At 34.9% G+C, this 23,949-nt stretch overlaps 2 protein-coding genes across 3 annotated transcripts; one reads left to right on the top strand and one right to left on the bottom strand.

Moving 5' to 3' along the window:
- Positions 1-4,975: 4,975 nt before the first annotated feature.
- On the bottom strand, positions 4,976-7,245 carry LOC123923384 (2-methylpropanoate--CoA ligase CCL4-like). The gene has a single exon (XM_045976072.1). It carries the CDS (start codon positions 6,834-6,836, stop codon positions 5,148-5,150), a length of 1,689 nt encoding a protein of 562 aa, XP_045832028.1. The 5' UTR covers positions 6,837-7,245; the 3' UTR covers positions 4,976-5,147.
- A 6,774-nt stretch (positions 7,246-14,019) lies between these two features.
- LOC123924076 (nijmegen breakage syndrome 1 protein-like) lies at positions 14,020-22,754 on the top strand. Of its 2 annotated transcripts, XR_006814583.1 has the most exons (15): positions 14,031-14,182; positions 14,316-14,369; positions 15,789-16,038; positions 16,140-16,222; positions 16,897-17,027; positions 17,704-17,750; positions 17,868-17,976; positions 18,173-18,259; positions 18,590-18,764; positions 19,952-20,481; positions 20,679-20,740; positions 20,857-20,962; positions 21,079-21,131; positions 22,334-22,430; positions 22,584-22,754. XR_006814583.1 is itself a non-coding variant. In XM_045976840.1 (14 exons), the coding sequence occupies exons 1-13, from the start codon at positions 14,146-14,148 to the stop codon at positions 21,127-21,129; spliced, it is 1,722 nt and encodes a 573-aa protein (XP_045832796.1). In that variant the 5' UTR covers positions 14,020-14,145; the 3' UTR covers positions 21,130-21,131; positions 22,334-22,754. The 2 variants fall into 2 exon arrangements, 1 of the variants encoding a protein (XP_045832796.1); XM_045976840.1 differs by having other exon boundaries at positions 14,020-14,182; positions 22,334-22,754.
- Positions 22,755-23,949: the final 1,195 nt, after the last annotated feature.

Below are 23,949 nucleotides of genomic sequence, written 5' to 3'. Positions count from 1 at the left end.
ATAGGTTAGCCGCCGTATCATTCTTCTTCTTCTTCCTCCCAAATCGACGACCAACCTCCGCCCACTCTCACGCGGCTGCGGCCTCCCTCTCTCACGGAGTGGTGGTGCGATGAGAAGGTTCCCTGTTTCTCTGTATCACCGTCTCCGGCGTTCTTAGGCCAGAAGTCGGCGGCTCCGATTGGACCGTACGTGGTCACTGTTAGAAATCTGTGGATTGTGCAGATTGCAGAACTGTTGGTGCAAAGATCGGTACAGAAACTGTTGATCGTTGCAACACTGTCGTTTTGAGAGAACAATCAGATTGCTGGTTAGTTTTCCTAAACCGACAGAAGTGAGAAACCTTGTTTGAAGGCTTTGCTCCATTACCTTCTCAATCAGGTTGTTCATATCTTTGGGTACTGTTTTGTGGAAAACCACTCATGATCCGGATTCATCAAGACTAGCTTTAGCCCGATAATGTTCGAAAGGGCTTAGTGCGTTGATATGTCGTGTTGGTGGTAGTGTCGTTTGTCGTGCTGCTAATGGGTTCGATGGTTATTTTGGTGACTCGTGTTCATGATGCTCAGTTCCGTTGATTGACCATCCCTCGATCTGGCTTTCGAATGGTTTTGGTTTGCTTTGGATTTTCAAAAATGTTGGTGTTTTGAGATTAGCTACATTTTGCAAAAGCCAACCAGCCAGATGCTGGACAGAGATGCTGTAGCATCATCGTACAGCATCCTGATGCTCTGTTTTGCGCAGAATTTCTTTTTCAAATCAAAGGAAGATTTAAGTCGTTTTTATATCCAAGCACGTGCGACTATTCAAGACGTGGCTTGTTACACAAGTTTTCCTGAAGGCGGTTTGAGAATTATTATTTAAAACAAAAATATAACTTGTTATATTTTTGAAAATAATAATTTATATTTTTGTGTGACAAACAAATTATATTTCTGAAAATAATATAGGGTTGGCCGCAATTTTTACAGCTCTGTTTGTCTGAAGACCTAGCTTGTACATCAAGACAATTGAAGACTATAAATATGTGAAGCCTCAAGCCATTCTACTCATGTATTCTAAACCGTGTTCTTTACAAAGTGTGAGTTTTTAGGGTTTAGAGTTTGTGTCTTTTGTCAGCCTTTCTTGTGTCAATTTGATGCAAGTTTAGGGCTGTGTTTTGGTTGTTAATTGTAAGCTACTCCTAAGCTTTGAAGCACGGAGTTAGTGTGTGTGATTCACTCATAAGCTTTTAAGCAATAGTGTGGTCTAGTTTCTAGGAGAGTGTCTCCATCTTGATTATTATTATTGACAGCAACATGGTACATGTTGTTAGAGGGAATTTGGGACGGGGTCTCATTATCTAAGAGGTTCTTAGATAGGGTTGCACGAGTGATAAGCGACTGCTTAGGATCGTCTTGAAAACAGGTAAAAGAGGAACTTGACCCTAACCGCGACCTGCCGGTAGAACCAAGATTATCAAGATATAGAGGAACTTGACCCTAACCGCGACCTGCCGGTAGAACCAAAGTTATCAAGATATAGAGGAACTTGACCCTAACCGCGACCTGCCGGTAGAACCAAAGTTATCAAAGAAAGTGCGACCCTAACCGCGACCTGCCGGTAGAACCAACACTATAAAGTTCTTATCTCAAGAACAATGTTCTTATCACAAGAACAAAGAAAAAGTTCTCAGAAGAGAAACTCTCAAATTAGATTATATTCCAAGTTTTTTGAAAAGTACATGATAGTCCTATTTATAGCATATCCTTACATAGTAGGATTTATTGTCCACTACCATACATTCACCATAGGACTTAGAAAATTCCCACTAACATGCTTATAAATTCCCACTAGCCACTATAATGACTTAGTGCACCACTAGGAAGCATCTAGAGAGCCTAGGGAGCAACTAAAGGTCATCTAAAAATTCTCCTAATACCAAAAACGAAAATTACAATAAAAATAAAGAAAATTGGACTTAATTATTTTTTTTATTTAGTCCAATATTATTAGACCACTATTCAGCCCAAGGATACTTCTTATCATATGAATTGGGCTTCAAGTTTGGCTCAAGCATCTTCATCCAAATATTTTTTATGCATTTTTTATAAGTTTCCTTCCACATGTTTAGGGAACTCATGATCGTATCATTCTCTCCCTCTTCAAGAGGATTTGTCCTCAAATCCAAACCTGCATAAATAACTAAAAGATTAGTAACAAAAATTCTCTCTTTTGAATATTTCCTTTCTTTTTGCAAGTTGAATTTTTCTTCTTCAATCTTCTCAAAGTTGACATCTTTTTCAACCTCCTCATTTATTTTTCTCTCATAAATTTCCTTCGCTTCACATTCATTTTTCTTTTTTTCTTTTCTCTCAATATTTTCTTTCTCCTCCACTTCTATAACATCATTATATTTTCTCTCACAATTTTCCATCTTCTCTACTTCCTTTTCTTTACTTCTCTCAAAAGTAAGATTTCTATCTTCTTCACTAACTTCTCCTTGAGATAAAGACTCTAGAGTACAAGAAGTAAAATAAACATTATTAAAAGGAATGATGACATTTTCGGTAGCCACAAAAACACTATTAATTTCTTTTTCGATAATCTCTTCTTTTTCTTTCTCACTCTTAGGAATGGTGACATTTTCGATAGCCACAAAAATGTTCTCAATTTCTTTTTCAATAATTTCTTCTCCCTTCACTTCACTTTCAAGTTTCTCCTTGCTCTCTTGTTTTCTTTTCTCTCTACCAATCTCTTTATTTTGGAAGTTACCCCAAAATACATCAAAATTTGCAATATGTTTTTTCGTTTGTCCCTCACTTTTCACTCTTCCATTTTCTATCTCCTTTTCTCCGTTTCTTTTTTTATAATTTTTTCTATAATTCCTCTCTATGCGATCAAACTTTTCATGAAGCTTTTGAAATTCTTGAAATAATAACTTATCCAAATGTTTCATGGAGACATGCTTTTCTTCCTCCATATTTTTTTTTCAACTCTTTTTTTTTTTTAACAAGATAAAAAAAAATGATAGATCAAACCTGATTTCAAGAGCCGAAGCTCTGATACCAACTGATAAGCGACTGCTTAGGATCGTCTTAAAAACAGGTAAAAGAGGAACTTGACCCTAACCGCGACCTGCCGGTAGAACCAAGATTATCAAGATATAGAGGAACTTGACCCTAACCGCGACCTGCCGGTAGAACCAAAGTTATCAAGATATAGAGGAACTTGACCCTAACCGCGACCTGCCGGTAGAACAAAAGTTATCAAAGAAAGTGCGACCCTAACCGCGACCTGCCGGTAGAACCAACACTATAAAGTTCTTATCTCAAGAACAATGTTCTTATCACAAGAACAAAGAAAAAGTTCTCAGAAGAGAAACTCTCAAATTAGATTATATTCCAAGTTGTTTGAAAAGTACATGATAGTCCTATTTATAGCATATCCTTACATAGTAGGATTTATTGTCCACTACCATACATTCACCATAGGACTTAGAAAATTCCCACTAACATGCTTATAAATTCCCACTAGCCACTATAATGACTTAGTGCACCACTAGGAAGCATCTAGAGAGCCTAGGGAGCAACTAAAGGTCATCTAAAAATTCTCCTAATACCAAAAACGAAAATTACAATAAAAATAAAGAAAATTGGACTTAATTATTTTTTTTATTTAGTCCAATATTATTAGACCACTATTCAGCCCAAGGATGCTTCTTATCATATGAATTGGGCTTCAAGTTTGGCTCAAGCATCTTCATCCAAATATTTTTTATGCATTTTTTATAAGTTTCCTTCCACATGTTTAGGGAACTCATGATCGTATCAACGAGTAGTGTCTAGGTGATAAGTCAAGTACCGGGTGTTGGTCGAGGGCTTTGAACTAGAGCTATTATAGTGGATTCATTCCTGGATTGGTATCCCTCAGAGTAGGTGACGTTGCACTGAACTGGGTTAACAACTACTTGTGTTATTTATTATTCTGTTATTTATTTATTTATTTATTTACTTTATTCTGCACCTGTCTTGCTGCAACATACGCTATAGCATCTTGTGCAGCATTGTGTTCACTGCGTGCCAAATTTCAAAAAAGACTAGTTTTGTCAGAGGTTGATATTTTAATATCCGTATATCTATAACAATATATAAAGGGGATAAGGGAGTTTGGGCTGGATTTTTTTTGGTCCATTTTGCCCTTAACTTCCTTTATGGTTTTTTAATTATTCCATAATTGCCCTTAACTTCCTCTCTTTTTTTTTTTATGGTTTTTTCATCTATATCTATTCTATACTTCTATAACAATATATAAAGGGGATAAGGGAGTTTGGGCTGGATTTTTTTTTGTCCATTTTGCCCTTAACTTCCTTTATGGTTTTTTAATTATTCCATAATTGCCCTTAACTTCCTCTTTTTTTTTATGGTTTTTTCATCTATATCTATTCTATACTATAATATATAAAAAGAATACATGAGTTTTGGGGCAGAATTTTCATAATACCAACATTACCCTTGCTTTTTTTAGTAGCAAAAAAAATCTTTTATTAACAAACTCACCATAACATAAGGCGTATCTTTATTTTTGGGTACATAAGTTAGACACAGGCAAGCGCGGAACGCGCCTGCCTGGCCCGCTAGTCATTCATAAATTTCAGACAGTTTCGCTTGAAAAAGCTTCATCGCTTGCTGCTTACGACAGGGAGTAGCGGGCACGTGGATCGATTCCATGTTGATGGTCGGTTCATTCGCCTTGGTTTTAAAGATCTTTTAATATCCATCATTCATGATTTCGGACTGTTTCGCTTGAAAAAGCATTATTGCTTGCTGCTTGTGGCAGGGAGTTGTGAGTACGTGAGTCGTATCCGTGTTGACGGTCGATTCATTCGAATCGATTTATTTAACACTTTTATTTCTTTTTTTGGGGTAAGGCATAGTCCCCTCATGTAATTAATTATTTAATTTATAAAAAAAAAAAAAAAAACCTTCTAATCTCAAAATTGAAATCAGTGTGCAACTATATGAAACTCCTACGGCCGGCAAAATCATCCGTACATTATACCGTAGTCATTTTACATAAGTGCTTCAATTATTGCTCACAAAGACATGGATTAATTAACCAAATCATGAGTAATAAAGCATTGAAAGCAAATCTAAGAGTACATTGCATAATCAAATGCGACTAGGAAACAGTGGTGGTGGTATGGGCAAGGACCCCATAGCTCTAGCAACCCTTCTAAGTACATGCTTCTGTACCTTCCCCGTTGAAGTCTTTGGCAGCTCCTCCTTAAAAACAACCGTCTTCGGGACCATAAAATGCGGCAACCTCTCCCTACAAAATTCATTAACCTCTTTCTCAGTCGGAATTTCATTCTCCTTCAACTCATCCTTCAAACTCACAAACGCACACGGCGTCTCACCCCAAAATTCATCCGGTCTTGCCACCACGGCCGCCTCCTTAACTGCCGGATGCATATACAAAACCGCCTCAACCTCCACACTACTCATATTCTCTCCACCACTTATAATCACATCCTTTGTCCTATCCTTAATCTCCAAATACCCATTCTCATGCATAACACCAACATCGCCAGTGTAAAACCAACCATTATTTCTCATGCACTGCCACGTGGCAGCCTCATCTTTCAAATAACCAAGCATTACACATGCACCTTTTACAACTATCTCACCAACAGTTACACCATCACGCTTAACACTTTCTCCGGTGGGTCCCACAACATCAACCTCCGCCACTCCCACCTTCCTCACACCTTGCCTCACCTTCATCCTCGCCCGTTCCGTCGCCGGAAACTTATTCCATTCCGTTTTCCACGCACACGACACGACTACACCGCACGTCTCCGTCATACCATATCCATGGCAAATATCAAAACCTAACGACTCGGCACGACAGAGAATCGTCGCCGGAGGCGACGAACCTCCGGTGAGAACATGAACCGGTTTTTTCAACGGTTCAGTTCTGTTGAAACATGAAAGCATGTTAAGCACAACCGGAGCAGCACACATGTGTGTTACACCGTGAGATTCAATTAAACGGTAGATCGTCGGCGCGTCGACTCTACGCGCACAAATATTTGTTCCTCCGACGGCAGCAATCCCCCACGGGTAACTCCACCCGTTAGAATGGAACATCGGTAACGTCCAGAGATAAACCGGTTGAACCGGAACGGACCAATCAATGAGTGAATCGAGCGAAACGATAAACGTTGCTCTGTGACAATGCACTACACCTTTCGGAGACGACGTCGTTCCAGAAGTATAGTTTAACGTAATCGGATCCCATTCGGACTCGGGTCGGATCCATTTGAAATTCGGATCACCTTCTGTTACAAGACCTTCGTAGGTGTTTATAATGTTAACATTTTTCGGAGGTGAAGGAATCTCGTGCGGTGCGAGTGTATCGTCGTTAATAAGGACTAGCTTTGGGATTTGAGTGTTTTTGGGGAATAAAGAAAGAGCGTTGAGTGTTAGAGAAAGAGAATGAATGTCTACAAAGATGAGTTTTGATTCGCTGTGGGTGAGGAGCACGGAAAGGCTTTTATGGTCGAGACGGAAATTAAGGTTGTTGAGAATGGCACCGGACATTGGAACAGCGAAGTGAAGTTCGTACATTGCGGGTGTGTTGGGAGAGAGAACGGAAACCACGTGGCCTTTTTTGATACCGATGGATGAAAGTGATGAAGCTAGTTGAAGACATCTACGGTGGGTTTGAGACCATGTGAATGAGGTGTTATTGTAGATAATGGAAATCGAATCACCGTAGACAGTGGAAGCTCTTTCTAAGAAAGTGAGTGGAGTAAGTGGTGTTGAGTTTGCTTGGTTTTTTGTTAAATGTTCCATTCTATATGCAGTTTCAATTTCTTGTGTTCTTGTTACTAGCTAGTACACTGCACTGAGAGTTTCACTTTCTTATAGGTGTTGAGATTGTGAGTTAACCTCGCATATTGGTCTCAGAAGAGTTGAAATTGAACGATTTATAAGTGGCCGGACTCATAAACCTAATAACTTAAAATTTTGTACAATATTCAATGTGTTGATCAGGCCTAACAATAGGGTGAGATATGGTGTTTGTTAGAAAGTAATAAATGGTGATGTCAGAAAATTGGACCATGAACATTAATAGAGTTCGGCAATAGTAGTTTACTAGTTAGTTTCATTCAATAATGTTAATGTTGTACTAGTGGTATTGCTAGCATGTAAGAGCAGGGTTTTGCCTGAGCAAAATTTAGTATAAATTCAGAATAGTTATGTTAAGCATATAACATGTATGAAAAGCTACTATCAGTTTTTAATTTTATGACACTTAAAAGCTACTCCTACCTCCCAACTGTACATGACTGTGTTATTTCATATACTCACTAAGATGCTAAATGTTGCTGATGCGGTGCTGATTATTAATTGAGAAAAAGGAATATGCACATTTTATACTATCAGTCAATAACAATCATGTTTTACACTGTGAGTGTATCTTCATTAAACTCTTATAAATAGGCACATTGTAATTGGACATAACATATAGATTCGAGAGATACATCAATTTCACCTCTCGGACCTTCGTCTTCTTGTCCTAAGATGAAAAATGATAAACACTATATGTGTAGAACTTGTTAGTAATCTCAATCATCAAAAGCATAAAATAAAGAATAAAGGATCAAGAGAGTATGTTATGGAATACATACTCTCCATAACCCTGAGATGGAAGCGAACTACTCACACCTAGCCATGGTGTGCAGCTGCAAGACTAAACTAAAAACACTAATCTAAAACTAAGAACAAAAGATATAAACTAAGAGAATTTTATAATGGATTTTACTATGACAATGAGGTCCTATTTATAGCCTATCCTTAATTTATCCTCGGTTGAGTCTGCCACGAGTGGCCAGAACAACACGGGTTGTGGCAGATCTTTTCTGTGAATTCCTAACTCTCTGACTTGCCTGATACGACCGTACATGGTGAGATTCTCACGGTCATGGAAGACTTCAGCTACTTGCAACCTCTTGACTTTTCACTTTCTCAACTTTTAATGATGGTTTTCGTGACTTTTGACTGCGATCAAAACTTAACTGCGTTGATTTTCCACCTTATCTTCATTAAGCAGAGTCTTTCACTACCATAAATTAAATCTTGGTCACTAAGATGCCTTAAAATATACATAAAATGCACCATTTTCTTCATATTTCAAGCATTAAGTCCTAAAAAAACACAAATATAGTTCTAATAAACTTTATTAAAAGCTTAATTTATATATTCCAAACATTAGTCCTAAAAATACAAATGAAAGGAAAACAAGTAAATAGTTATAATAAACTTTATTAAGAGCTTAATCTATTTAATTAAATAAAATACTGCTAAATACTATGAATATTTTAGTGTTATCGGGTAATCAATTTTGTAAAAAAATGCTTTTGTTAATTATATGTCATTTTTAATAGGCACTACAACTTTAACTATTATTTTGTCAATATTACTCTTACTATTTACTATAGAAATAGAAACACATAGGAAAAGTCTAGTAATGGTAGGTAAGTTAGTACCTAAATTTATTGATTTTTGTTTTGTTCATGCAAATAAGTTTATAACGGCAAGTCGCAACTAAAAAGACAATGAACCAACATAATACGGCACAAGTGGTAGATTGAGTCCCTTAATCATTTAATCCTGTGTTCGATCATCGGCCGGTGCGTATGGAGAAACATTTGTTGGGAGATGTCAACAACCCCTTAGATGGATCTCAGTTACCTCGAGTGAATTAGTCACTGTAATTACGTACGGAGGATATATTTGGTTTTTTAAAAAAAACAATGAGAAAATATACAATTGTTTGTTTATGTAGTTGATTTGCTAATAAATAAGTACAGAATCATGGAATTATAGAAAAACACATCAAAGTTCTCTCGTATTACCAAATATATTTTTCCTAAAATATTATGAAAAAACAAAATAAATGGTTTTTCTTGGATATTGATTTTAAGAAAATTAGTTTTGCCATTTAAAAAAGGTTAGCGACTTAGCGGCACCGTTTGTTGTCCGTTTATTATCTTTCATTTATGTGTAATTATCCTATAATTATTAATGAATATATACAATTTTTTGGGTACATTGAATATAATATATACATTTTAATAGGCTAAAAAATTGTTTTCAAATTATTTTGGCACAAATTAAGTTCATTGAATTTTTTATTTTCTAAAAATATAACACACACGTGACACACATTAGCTCAATTGGCAGGACATTGCATTATATATAGAGGGCCGAAATTCGAACTTCGATCATCTCAATTGGCAGGACATTCCATTATAGCCACTAAGCTAGTTGACCAAAAATAAATAAATTTACAATTTTTTGTTGACACAAACAAATTTACAATACATTTAGCAAACCTGAATAGAGAAAGAAAGTATGAAGCTTCCTCGAGAAGCATGCACTAAATCTCCTTTAAAAAAATAATGATAAGAGAAACAAGAAAAAAGAGAGAGTTGGGGATATAGGCAATGCCGAAATGGATATTGTGGAAGAAAAGTGAAGAAAGTAGAACCACCAATAAATAGTCACTTTGATGACTGAAGTTAAACATAGCATCACCAATACATAGATGAATTAGATCGAAGCTTATTACTAAAAGGAACTTATCGATGATGAGGATATTTTTTGGCAACATTAGGATTTGGAGTTTGAGTTTGTCTCTAACTCAAGAGATCATCAGGTAATACATACCCTTAATCTGAAATTCTTATTGTTGGTGTTAATCTTCTTGTGAGTTATTAGTTTAGGGTAGATGTTTTTTCATTTCTTTTATTTCTTCAAATCATCAAGGAATTTGATAATCTTTATTTAAGTGCTATACCATTACTTTTGTTGTGAATTCGAACCGAAAACCACACCAATAATACTTTAGTGTATGAGACAAATGAATTGAAGCAATCAAATCAATAATGGATGAACAATTAAATACAAAAGCTAAAACTATGAAAGCGATGAAAAACACGAATAATTGTTTACCCAGTTCGGTTAAAACAACCTACTCTGGGGGAGAGAGAGCTCTCTGTTCCACTATCAATAGAATACTTGATTACAGTGAGATTCACCACAAGAGTTACAAGATTTAGAGTTTTCCTAAATCTACCATTTTCCCGAATCTCTTCCCGTGACCAAGAGATTCGATCAATAAGTGTATTTCTAAGGTGTTACAATCACTCCCCCAACCCTATAGATTACCCAAGAGAAACCCTCTAACACTCTAACCTTCATGTTGGAAGCAAAACCCTAAAAACATCACATTTTCTCTCTCTCTCTCTCTCTCTCTCTCTCTCTCTCTCTCTCTCTTGCGGCTGCACAACAACATAGCAACATATTTATACTACAACCCGCACATGGGACGCAGGAACTGGCGCAGGTTCCAGCAACCTGCCCCCATTCTGCGCCTCATGTGCCACAGGCAGTGACAAAACCAGTTTCCTGCCTTTTCTGCATCAATTGGAAGGCAAATTCTCAACAACTTTAAAGTTGATATGATTAGTAAAAGATAGGTATTATAGATAACAATACATGTTCGAACATCATATGATAATTCTTTTTTTTGTTTTTGTTTTTCACCACCAATTGAATCAAGTTCGTGGGTTAGTTATGATATCAAGTGGTTCCAGTCTCCTTCTGATCGCAGTTGCGGTGGATCGAACTGTGGTCCTCTCTACAAAGTTTAGCGTCAATCACCACTAAACCAACTAACAGATAACAACCAAAAACACGTAATAAGAATTTTAATCTGTTCATCCCCGTGATCTTAGCTCAGTTGGCAGGGATATCACATTTTATGTGCAGGAGTATTAGAGATAACAATACATGTTCGAACATCATATTGTTGTCCGTCTACCTTTTGTTCACGTGTAATTATTTTATATATATATAAATAATAATATATTTAAAAAAAATTAAAGATAACAACCAAAAACACATCAATAAGAATTTTAATTTGTTCGTCCCTGTGATCTTAACTCAGTTAGTAGGGACATCACATTTTATGTGCATGAGCTGGTGTTCGAACTCCGTCCACCTATTCGCTTTTAAGGTGGATTTTCTACCCACTAGACTACTTGACAAAAAAAAATTAATCTGCTCAATAATTGTGTCAACAATATTAACCTCTTTATTGATAAAAATAAATGATCTAAAAACAATCATTAAATTTCCAAATTGCTGCAGCTACTAGCCAAATGATCTAAAAACAATCATTAAATTTCAAAAATCGAATCTATAATCTAAAAAAATTATAAACATGGATAATAGCATTATTTGATAATGCGCTTTAGATATTTAGATAGCATTTTTTTTTTTTTACTAAACATGCAAATTCAACACTCCTATGCATATCAATGAGATAAGTCTCAAGTTGATTATCAAGCATTACTAAACAAGTTGAACAAAATTTACTTGGATAAAACTTTACAAATTTGATCAACTTTTCCTTGTCAACGGTGGTGGAAGGTGGTTGTGTAGACTATTGAGGAAGAGAGAAAGTATTTTTCATGTGTATTATTAGTGTTTTACGGTTTAGATATGGTCATTTACCTACTCAGTTGTTGGGAAGGAATGCGTTGTTGAATGGTGCAAAATATTCGGTGGAAGGATGTTATAGGTGTGGGGAGGGGATTGGGGGTTGAATGGTTTAAGCGAAATGTTGGATGTTGTGTCGGTAATGGCCATAACATTGGTTTTTGGAAATTTAAATGGTTTGGGAATCAAACTTTCAGTGATCTATTTCCTTCTCTATTTGCAAAAGAGGTCATGCAAGATGTTATGATAGCAGATAGACTGATCAGTAATGGCGGGTCTCTTTCATGGTCTTGGCAGTGGACCGAACAATTATCAGTAAATGAAGAATAGTTGTTGGCTGATCTTAAGGAGCTGCTGGTTGGTTTTGTTCTACATCCGAGTTCTTGTGATACATGGCGATGGGTCCCTTGGAAAACATGACTTTTTTATGTAAAATCTTGTTACTTTTGGTTACTTGAACACCGTCAGGTAGAGGCTTTGAATGCTAATGTGTTGGCAGTTATTAATAAGCTTTGGAGGAATGACGTCTCATCTAAGGTAAACGTCTTTGGATGGAGGTTGAAAAATTACCATCGCGGATTGCGCTTCATTGTAGAGGTATTTTGATTAATACACATGAGTTGTCTTGTGTTTTTTGTTTTCTTAACAATGAGGATTGCGCCCATCTTTTCTTCTTTTGTCCTTTTAGCAATGGAATATGAGAGGCGGTATATAGGTGGTTAGGTAAGAGTCTTCCATCAAATATAGAAGGTTGGAAGCACTTTGATTTGTTTGGCGAAATGGTAACTTCGAAGAAGGGTGGGGGTGTTAAACATCTATTTTGGTTGGCTACTACGTGGAATATTTGGAGGCTTCGAAACAATGTGATATTCAATGGCACTATCTCGAATGTCTCTTCTCTTTTGGATGATATTAAATTTAGCTCTTGGGTGTGGTTCAGTAGTTGGTATGGTCGAAATTCTAGCTTTTCTTTTTCGGATTGCAGCCATGATCCCATGGGTTGTATTCAAAATTCTTAATATCTTGTTTTGTGTTGTAAGGGATTGAGTACTCCTTGTGCTCCCTTATAATATATTCTTTGCTTATAAAAAAAAAAAGAAAAAAGAGAGGGGTTGAAAGTAAATAAAGAGAGTAGTGAAAAATGTTTTGGGCTTTTGGGTAAGTGGTGCAGATCAAAAAAATCAGGGGGTTCAAAATGCAAATAACATAAGGATATATTGGTAAAAATTTTAAAATTTCAGGAGGCGAGTTTCAAAAAATAAAATATATATATTCCAGGAGGTGCACTTGCACCCCTCTCATTTAAAGAGCACCACCCTTGGACGCGACGCAGTCGACCCCAAAATTGACACAGAGCGGACACTAATACTAATAAAATATGGGTCATGCTAACCAGTGCCCCCGGGGCATTAGTTAAGGATACCAAAATGAGTAATTTTTTGCATTGAAAAGAGCATTTTTTATACTTATAAAAAGTAGATTACACAATTTCCAATACATTCATACCTTATTTAGCTCCTTAACCAGTGCCCCAGGGGCACTAGTTAGCATTTTCCATAAAATATATTATTAATTAAAGACTTAGAAAATACTAAAAAAATATTTAGTATTAACATAAATGATAGATTAAAGATAATTAATTGATTTTTTATTGTAAAAAAAGGATGATTAATCAATTTTAATTATAAATATAAATTTTTTTTGTATAAATGAAATATATATTGGTCGGGTAGCCTAGTGGCTATAGTTTTCACCCATATTTCCCGTTTTTATGATATCCACTACTTAAGTAGCGGAATGACAAATTGAAAAGTAGCAAGATGCGCGAAAATTATAGGTGTGTCAAAGGAAGCTCACAAAGAAGTTAACCCTAATTAAAAAGAAGGGTTAGATCAACTTCTTTATTCCTCTGTCGTTCTTCAATCTTATATCATTTTTTCACCTTCTTCTTTTATCTTATTTAGTTGGTTAACCAAAAAACGACATGAACCACACCGCCCTACTCGTTGCGAATCCAGCTGTTTTGACCGCTTTACCCATTTGCGACACTTTGACGCGCCTAAGAGCAATGTCCTAAAAAAAGTCGAGTCACAATTGCATTGTTAATAGAGGTAAAAATAGATACATTTGATAAAACCACTTATTCCAAACAATAACATTAATGTCCAAAGAATGACTATACCCCAACTTCCTCACTTTAAGTTAGCAAAACATAAATCACTTTCACGGTGTACATGTCAACCTGAGCCCCCCTTCAAGTCCACCTGTGAGACACATTAGACTGGAAAAAGAAAATTATTGAACAAAGCATAACATTCATAAAACAATTCTTCTTTACACCAACCGTTCATATAAATAGTAATAAATAATTTTGAGAATGTGTATATAAATAAAATATTATATCAAAATATTAAAAAAAAGAATAAATTAAAAAAAATTTATATCAAAATATTTTTAATTTTACATCGACCCGTTGGATGGCAATTAAACGGCGTGTCGTTCGTTGCATTGCAAATAAACTTTTCGTCTTTAACCTTTCTCATCACTATTTTCAGATTTTCTCTGCTTCAGTGTTCCAACAAGAACAAGAATCATGGTGTGGGGTCTTCTCCCCGTTGATTCTCTTTCCGGTACCGTTTCTTATTTTCAGTAAATCAAACCTTATTGTTACCTTTCAATTTTTCTTTTCTTTTTTTGGATTATAGGTTATTGATTTTTGCCAATAATTTCATATTTATTAATTAATTTGTATGTATTTGACAGGTGAAGATAATTACTACATTTTCAAAACTGGAACTTACAAAGTTGGTCGAAAAGGTATTATTATAATCTATGCTTTCTAATTTATTTATTTTTCTTTTCGATTAAGTAGTCTGGTAGTTAGAAATTTAGCTTAAGGTAAATAAGTGAATAAGTCGAGTGTCCGGAGTTTGAACCCTAACCCGCATATATGATGCATTGTACTTACCAGCACGAGCTAAACTGACGGGGACATATTTCTTTAGTGTATAGCTTGTAAGGTTTATGCATAGCATATATTTGTGTAAGCTATTTGGTGATTAAGTAATTGTTTAAATTGTTTTATTGATTTTGTGTTTTTTGTTGCTAATACTTCATACTTATTTCCTTTTTGAAAAAGAAGAGAAGAAAAATATGTTTTTTTGTTTTTTTTGGTATTGGCTTACCTTTTTTTTTTGGTACAAGGTATTGGCTTACCTTTAATAGAGTGAAAATGTAGGGATTTGGTATGAATGATATATGTATAAGAGTGTTTCAGCAGAAATGCTGAATCTGTTACGTTATGCTGAGTAACCGAGTGGGTTTTTAACTCTTAACATGTCCCCTCAGGCAAATGACTTTAGGGTAATGTTTTAAAAACCGAACCGGATGTGGCACTGACTGCAGTTCAGTTATTTGAGTGGTTTGATTGCAGTTTTGTTTCGGTTTGTGCGGTTAAAAGAAGTTGAGCCACGACTCAGGGGTCTCACTGGTTCGATGTCATGTTTCCTTTTAAAACATTGCTTTAGGGATTGATGCTTGTATAATGACGGGGGTATTCAAACCTTGTTCTGAATTTACAATTTGTTAAGAAAAATTAGGGTCATAAAGGTCAAACACTTGACAACTTGATCAAAGAGAGTATTATACAAGATCATAGACCAACTCATGAGCCCAGAAGATTAAATTTCATGTAGAAACCTGGTAGTTCTATTTATCTTCAGAACTTTGTACCATAAATTACAGCCATATCTGTACTTCACGAGATGTGTGAATAATAACAGAATCTCGTTAATGAAATGATTAAGCAGTTCAGGCCAATTTACTGAAATAGAAATTTCTTTCAAATGTCTGTTCTTGAAGTAGGGGGGGGGGGGGGGGGGGAAATAAAGATGCAGCAATTAGATATAAATCTTAAAAACATTTCTGTTCCTAATCTTCTAGGGGATATTAACGGGCACAGGCTATCTGATGTATTCAAGTTTAGTGTTAATTTAGCCTCCTAATCTAGAGATTCCTTTAATCAAATTTCAAAATGTTGAACCATGACATGGATGCAGTTTGTCCCAACAAAAGTAACTGTAATTCAGGCGGGCTTTTCAGAATGGATGGTTATGACAATATTCTGATTTTCTTGTTAAGTTTTTGAAGTATTTTCCTATGGTAATTGTTACTGATTATTGGTTTTATGGATACCCTGATGATATTTAATAAGATATTGTTACTATCTGCGTACAGGTTGCGATGTGATCATCACTAAAGATAAAGGGGTTTCTCGGGTCCATGCAGAAATAGTTGTTAATACAATGAAGATGTTAAATCCTCGTCATTTGTCTACCAGTGTACAGATAAGAGATTGCTCGAAGTATGGGACATTTGTGAGCAAGAATGTTGGGCTCAAGAAAAAAGTTCATGAGCAACCAAACAAAGAAGCAGCATTACAGGATGGCGACCTAGTTTCTTTTGGCACTGGTAGTGCTACCTACAAGTATGTTTACCATCTTTTCAGTTTGATGTTCTATTCCTTTTTTGTGCCACTCTTAATTTTTAGTGTATGTGTTCGTTAACACTTTGAATTTGATCTGACAGGTTTTGCTACGTCCCCCTCATTCTTTTCAACTGTTCCTCAAATCAAGTGGATCGATCTCTTGAACAGAAAATTTCATCAATTGGTTAGTAGAGAAAAACTTATAAATTTTATTCATACTTATAAATCATGAGCACATATTGTTTTATTGCTTACTTGCACATGATATTGCATGTTAGTTTTGCTAGTGGCATAGTGTTGATATTATTGAATGCTTAAATTTTGGCCTTTTCAACATGCATTACTCATCATACCAAGATGCTAATAATGTATTAGTAAACAAGTATTCACTCTTTGTTATGTAAATTGAAATTATAGCATTTTTGGGAAAGTCCTAGCTTCGTAGGCCACTGAGCTTACCTTGCTACACTCACAAGCTGTATTAGATTCATTTTATTTAGAAACATCCTAGGCCTCTCAAATTGTAACACCAGTATATGCTATGATATAGAATTGGGAGAATTAGTTAGGAAATTATAAATATGGAGGTTTATCGGGTTAGAGAGATCATTAAGTATTTTGTAAAGTTTAGTGAATAGAGTAGTGACCATATTGTAAAAGGGGAAACCCTTGGAGTAGAGTTTTCTTTTATTCTTTTCGATTCAATTCTTGAGTTCCTTAACAATCTACCTATATTTATCTTTCCTCTTTAAAAGGAATACTCCTTTTGGTTGGATAATTAAATTGTGATCGTTTGATAAAAAAATACTTTTGTCTTTACGTCACGCGAATAGTAACTAACATATACTTTCAATTTAGGTGCTAGTATTGCTCATACCTTGAATGAAGAGTGCACACACGTGCTGGTAGATCAACTCATGCCCTTAAAGAAGGATCTTGTTGAAGCAGTTGTGGCGAAAAAATATTGTGTTCTCAAAACTTGGCTTGAGGTATAGAAGCAGTCAGTGTCTGTATTGGTTATATTGGGTTTTCAACTTTTCATTATGCTATCAATTTGTTAGAGTCAAGTGATGATTAATACTTGTATTTGTAGCTTGATCACATGAAAGTTAGTTGCTTGCTTGCATACTTTTTCATATTTCATGTTATGTGGTTGATTTTTTAATTACTTTATGCATCTGAAATAAAATGTGTTCTGAGAGACAGCTTTTTTCTGCAAAAGAATTGATTGTGTGAAAGGAGAGTTGATATATATGGATACAGCTAAATGTCTTTTGTTGTTTACACAGAACTATAATATATTCAGATCTTTGTTGCATTCGCAAATTGTGGGGATAATTTGCCAAGCATCCTTTCAGAATTTCAGTGTTTTAAGCATCATAATAATTTTTCATGTAGCTTATGGACCCTGTATGACATAAGAATCACATGATCTCATTGATGTCAAAGAGTAGAGTCATGCATTGAGTCTTGTTACATATTCACTGGTTGTTTCTTGGAGTAAAAAGTTCTAAAATTAATCTATCATAGAATAATAATAACTCATCAAGCATAAACATATTGTCTAATTTTTAGTCTACAAGTATGAGGGTAATTTCAGGAATGTCTAGATTTCTTTTCACTCATTGTAAAGATTTAAGTTGTGACTGTTTGTTCCCTCTATAGTTTTTTGCAGAAAAGAACATTAGCAATGAAATTCCTAGCTGTCATTCGTAAGTACTTCTATAACTTAGTAATTTGGCTAAGCTGGCTTTATATCGTGACCGACCAGTTAGACCGACTAAAGAAGCTTTTATTGTCTTCTTTTGTGGCCCATTCTCCTCAAACAGACATATTCCGACAGTGTCAGTGGAAGGAGCTTCTATCAAAGTTGCTGACCCTAAAGCTCGCGAAAACTGTTTGAAAGGATACACTTTTGTATTGGAATCTGTGCATTTGGTAGGTGCTTTCAAGTCTTCTATACTCACTTATGTAGTGGGAATTTTGTTTGAATATTGAAATGTAAATATGCAGGACAGACATCTGGGGGTTTCTGAAAATATAAAATGAAAATATCTTAATATTTTTGTAGGCTAGAGCATAGCATAGCTTATCTTGACACAATTTAATTATCTTATTCTTTACCCTGTTACAGTATAAGTTTGGGGATCAGCTAAAGTCTTTACTGGAAGTAGCTGGTGCTAAAACTATTTCATTTCAAGAATTCTCTTCAAATAGCCAAGTATGTATTTTATTTCTTACTTGAATTTGTTAGATTACAAGGTAGATAATGATCTTTTGGAAGTGACACAAGTTAGTTCGCGATTTATATGCTTATAACATCATAAACGTTCTGTCAAAAAAATAAAATTAATCATAAACTTATATATACATACTATTCTACGTGCTATTAACATACATTTAAAATAAATTATTCAGCTATATTATGATCTTTTGCTTTTCAGTCCTCTTTCCCTTTATAGCATTAATCTAAGTGAGGCGCATAGCCATCGTTGAATAGTAAGACACAGTTTTTGCTTAAAAAATCTGATTTTTCATTTATTTCATGTAGGGTTCAGATTATGGAGATGATAATCGTATGGTTTGTGTCATCCCAGGAGGAGCCGCATGCAAACCTGATATCTTCAATAAATTACTAAGTTCCTTGCTAAAAGTCAATGAGATGGATATAACAAATGCTGCTCTTAGTGGAGATCTAGATCTGTCAATTTTAAAATCACCATGCGGTAAATACTCTATATTTTTAGTAATTTACTTGCACGGTCCAAAGTCCAAACCCTTTTATTTTCTCTCTTCGCATGAAGAACCTAAATTCTAACTTTTTTTACTTATCTGGTTAACTGCTTAGTATGACATTATGAATTGCAAGAAAGCCTACTTCGACCTTTATTTATGTATGTACGAAAATATATCTGCTTCAGCCTCTTCCATAAAAGAAGAGAAGCAAAAATCATACTATTTAATTAACTAATTGATCAGCTAACAACAAATACTTCAAATAATTTTTACAGTATTATTAAGGAAGATTAAAATTAAGGAAAAGAGTGAAATTGTTGTCCTATCAAAGTTTTACAGTATTATTACTTGTTTGCAGAATTAATGATAACTTCTAATAATTTTTTTGTGTTACTCAAAAAAGATTCAATTAACTTCCATTCTTTTATCATATTTTTGTTACATGTGAAATGTTGGTAGTTATCAAACCAGTTCTAGAATAATATGGTTATTTTTAACGGCTGATTCACTTATTCACGATGTGGGGGAGGGGATCTTTTGAACACCTTTACAAAAACAACAGCATTATGGCTTTACAAACTTTTCAAGAAATTGCCTGTAATGTTATTACTAACTTGACAGCTTTGAACCATCAGCTTTGATGTCATTATTGTCATAAGCTTTAATTTGCATCTTCTCATAGCTTCTCCAAATTGAGTTTGCTTAACCAAGGATTTCTTTAACTGAAGTCAAGTGAAAACAATTACATATTTATGGGCATAATCAGATGGGCACTTTTGAACTCAAGAAGAGACAATAGATTTCTGAACTTCTCTAGGAAAATCATCTCGGCACTAATATATACCCACATCTTGATTCAAAATCAGAAAATAATAAACTAATTACGGTAATTAGAGATTCAAGCTGCAAAACCCCCAATTTTTAGGGAACTATGTCACAGCATATTTTCTCAAGGAAATCAGTATGCTACCTCAGCAGCCGTACATATTTTGTTATGGACTGGACAGGGGCTGCTGGCAGAAGACCAATGTTGAAAGATTGGGATATTTTATGCATAACATTGCTTCAATAATTTTAGTACTCTATTTTTTGCAAGAAACAAATTAAAACACCATATTTAGTGATGAACTCTACTCTAATGTGTTACACTAATAACAATCTGTATGTACTGTTGCAGTGGTTATTTCATCGTCATGCTCTACAGACGAGACAATTGTAGCAGATTCGGATACTGAAGTTGAAACAGCCACATCACCCTACGCAAACGAGGCAAACGAGGCATTATGTGATGGCACTAATGTAAAGTATGTAAAATCGGAAGAATTGAATGATGATTCTGGAACTTCAGACAAGAGAGAAAATGAGAGAATGGAGGCACCCTTAAATGATGTATCGACCAGTTTGCATAAGAGGAAAAATGATAGAATGGAGGCATCCTTAGATGATGTTTCTACCAGTTTGTATGTAACAAAACGTGCAAAAACAGAAATGTCCCTGGATGTTTCTGTCCGATCTGATACACATGCTACCAGCTTCAAGGATGGTACTGTCAGTGTCAAAGTGAAGAAAGACGAGGTTGATAATTATGCAAGTGGAAATTCAGATATTGTTTACAGCGAAAATTTAATTGTTCGAGATACAAACATACTTGCCAACAGAAGTTCTGCACTAAACAACAGAGTTCCAAATTTCAAACGCTTTCGAAAGGTGTGTTTTTGGAAGGGGCTTATTATGTGCTGTAGTTGAAACTGGAAGCAAACTTGTTTTGGTTAATTAGTTGAAGTTTTTTCTTTACGTGTCTGATTTTTATATTCCATGAAGCCTTATCCCTTCATGCAAGGTTAATCATTAAATATAAACATCTATGACTAATTAGTCCAATTTTCTTTGAAATGGAAATGCAGCCACAAACTCAATCTGGAAATAGTTTCAACAACCTTGTTCCATTTGCAAAATATCCATACAAGTAAGAATAATATTAGTTCTTACTTCTGAATGTTATTTTAAAAGAAATCTGGCTATCTTAACTTCACTCCATTTCTTCTGGTAATAAGTTATTTTTTTATTTATTTTCAACAATAGGGATTCTGACTATGGAAATGAGGAGAGAGCTGAGTACGTGAAGGAGGAGAAAAGACGAAAACAAAGAGAAGCTGTGGCTGATGATCTATTTATTAATAATCAGAAGGTGAGTCCAATACTCTTCATGTACCTTTAGATAGAAAGAGAAGGATGGGGGGGTAATCACATTAACCTTGTCTTGTTGAGCGTATATACCTTAACTTTTTACTTGTTCCGTTGCAGGGAAAAAAGAAAGGCACGGCTGGTTCTCTTCACGGCATTCTTACTAGATGAAAGTAAACCTCTTTCAATTTTTGTGTTTAAAATATCTTTGAAACTGAAAATTTGTTTCAAGTTACCCAAATACTGTTTTAATAAAAAAACATGACAAATTTCTCATGGCATATGTAAGACTCAGAAAGTATGATAACTTGTTTTAAGTGCAGCATTCATATGTTATATTTATAAAGGTTAGCCTCTTTCATTATTTAAATATTTTACAACTTTAAAATATTGATGAAGGTCCTGGGTTCAAACCCAAACAAAAGAGAAAAATATTAACCTAATAACTAATTACTAATATTGGCCATTTCAAAAACAAATTGATGAAACTTTAATTGGCATAAATCCTTTTGTGCTTCCAAAGTTATAAAGTAATGTTCTAATCGGTAATACAGAAAGGTAATAATATTGCAGAACTTTGAGGGCCTGCACCTCCCAATATTGCCAAGGCCCTAACTTTCTCAAATGACAAGATGCTTCTTCAGCTCTAATCCCTTCCTCTTGTTTATACACATGACATTCTATTCTAACCTAACTAGGGAGCCTGTGAACCAACTAACGAGGTTACCTATTATAACATGCCCCCTAAAGCAGGAGCCATCTGGGCTTGAAGCATGAACAATACACAGGCTCGCCGTCCACCCAACCTTATATTGAGATTTAACTAAATATAGAAAAATGAGAGCAATAAGGAACAAATCATCAAACCCTAGACCATTGGGTGACATGCACTGATGCCATGTCATGAACCATCATTGCGAAAAAGCTTAAGTGTGTAAACAAACTGTTGGTTTATATCTGACGGCCAGAAAGTATAACATATAAGTAATTTCTGTTGCAATTCTAGTTAGGCCATTTGTTTCTCTTGGTTTAAAAATATACTGTGTTGCTTCTGTTCTATGGCCATTGTTAATAATGGCAGATGACAGATTATGGTACACAGCCAAAATTTCGCTATAAAAATATGGCACTGCAGCCTATAGTGGCAACTGGCAACATGATGCATCTATGGCAATTTGACAACATTTTTTATGCCTTAAACAAGATATAGAATCTGAATTGTAGGCAACAGTATAAAACATGAAATGATTGAACATACGTGGAATTAGGTCAACTTATGTTTTCTTTCCATAATTCATTTGGTCTTTCAAACTTATCCAAATGTATGATGTTATGGTTATTGATAATACTTTATGCCATATTCAATATTTTGCAGCTTTTTTCCTGTGAAAAAGTGGACATGTTGTAGCAGAGGGCTTTCTCCTTGGATATGAACTTTGAACATACTGCGCATACACGCGTCTCAATTACAGGTCAGCTGAGTCCTCCTGTTTGTGTTTTGATTGAGAACAAAAAGAAGTTGTTGGCCCTATATGGTGACACTGTTCCATTGAGATGAAGATTGAAGGATCTATCTTGTTTCCATTGTTAGAATACGTAGTAAACAAATAGAAATCGTGTTTCAGGTCGGCTGACATGTGAAGGTTTGTGGCACAAATTCAATTTGTATGGTTAAAATCATATTTATTCTCTTCCTTTGTCACAGACAGAACCTGTTGTTGACTTGTTACATATTTCTATTCTTTTTGTACAAAAGGAAATATTAGTTGAACTACATGCTAGTTTTTGTTTCTTTCTATTCTTTTGTTGACTTGATTGCGCGTTGAGCGAAGCAAAATCACGGTGCACCATGAAAAGCCAATCTCTGCTAGCTTCTAATTGCCGCACGATCATACCGCAGAAAGGGCAATTTCCAAACACATCTTTCAATTTTTGTTACAAACCGTGAAAGTTACTGCAATTAACAACATGTGCATTGTTATAGTTTTCAAGTGATGATTCATAAATCCAACTAATAAAGAATTGTAAATGGTTTGCCATTTATAACAGCTGGGCCTTTTTTTTTTTGTTCAGAAAAGGGTTCTAGTAAGTTTTCATATTTTTTTGAAACAAATTTTCATATTATGTTATATTAATCGAGACTAAACTCCTCTTAATTAAAGTACTAATAGTTGTGCTTAGATGAGATGGCGTGAGTCTCTTTCGTATCAAGGTCTTGGTTTTGATCCTCGGCTTAGGCATACAGCAGCGCTAAAACTCTCGGGGAGAGTTTGCCGCCCATTTGGGTCTCACAATGCTCAAGGGAGTAGTTTTTGCAGTTGCGTATAGATGATATCTGGTTTACAAAAAAAAAAAACTAATAGTTGTAAAACTTACATTTATATTTAGATAATGTCTAGTGAAGAGACTACAGATACAATTCTGATTTTTTTTTTTTTTATCTTGATCAAACAGTTCTCTTAAGGTTGAATTTGAACTATTTATTTACGTGTGAAATGTCCTAATTATATCATTGTAGCAACTACAACATTTTCCTATTGTATGCTATCTTGAATTTTGAATTCTCGTGACTCATTCCTTATTGTCAAAGGTTATCACCATCGCATGGGACCCAAAACTTAATGACAATTTTATCTTTTTCAAACCATAAATGGTATTGACATTTTTTTGTGCTTTGCATACCATAAAGTCTTTTATTCAAGCTAATCAAATTTCTTTGAGAGCTACTTTTATACTCCTCCCTCCCTCAATTGAGTTGTTCAAAACGGACATTTTTTCTCCATTCAGATACTCCCTCCGTAATACTATATAAGTAAAAAAAAAAAACTAGGTTCATTGTATAATTAATGTATTTGATATATATCATAGATCAAATACATTAGTTATGCAATGAATTTAAAAATTAATTTAGACGGAAGTGATTTTTAAGAATCATTGGGACTGGAGACGTAGCTCTCAATTTCTTTTGGCTAATCCAAGTATGCAACCATT

This window comes from Trifolium pratense, linkage group LG4 (assembly GCF_020283565.1).
Source record: "Trifolium pratense cultivar HEN17-A07 linkage group LG4, ARS_RC_1.1, whole genome shotgun sequence".
Lineage (NCBI taxonomy): Eukaryota > Viridiplantae > Streptophyta > Magnoliopsida > Fabales > Fabaceae > Trifolium > Trifolium pratense.
Note: the sequence above shows the minus strand (reverse complement) of the source record. Positions and strands in the feature narration are given on the sequence as shown.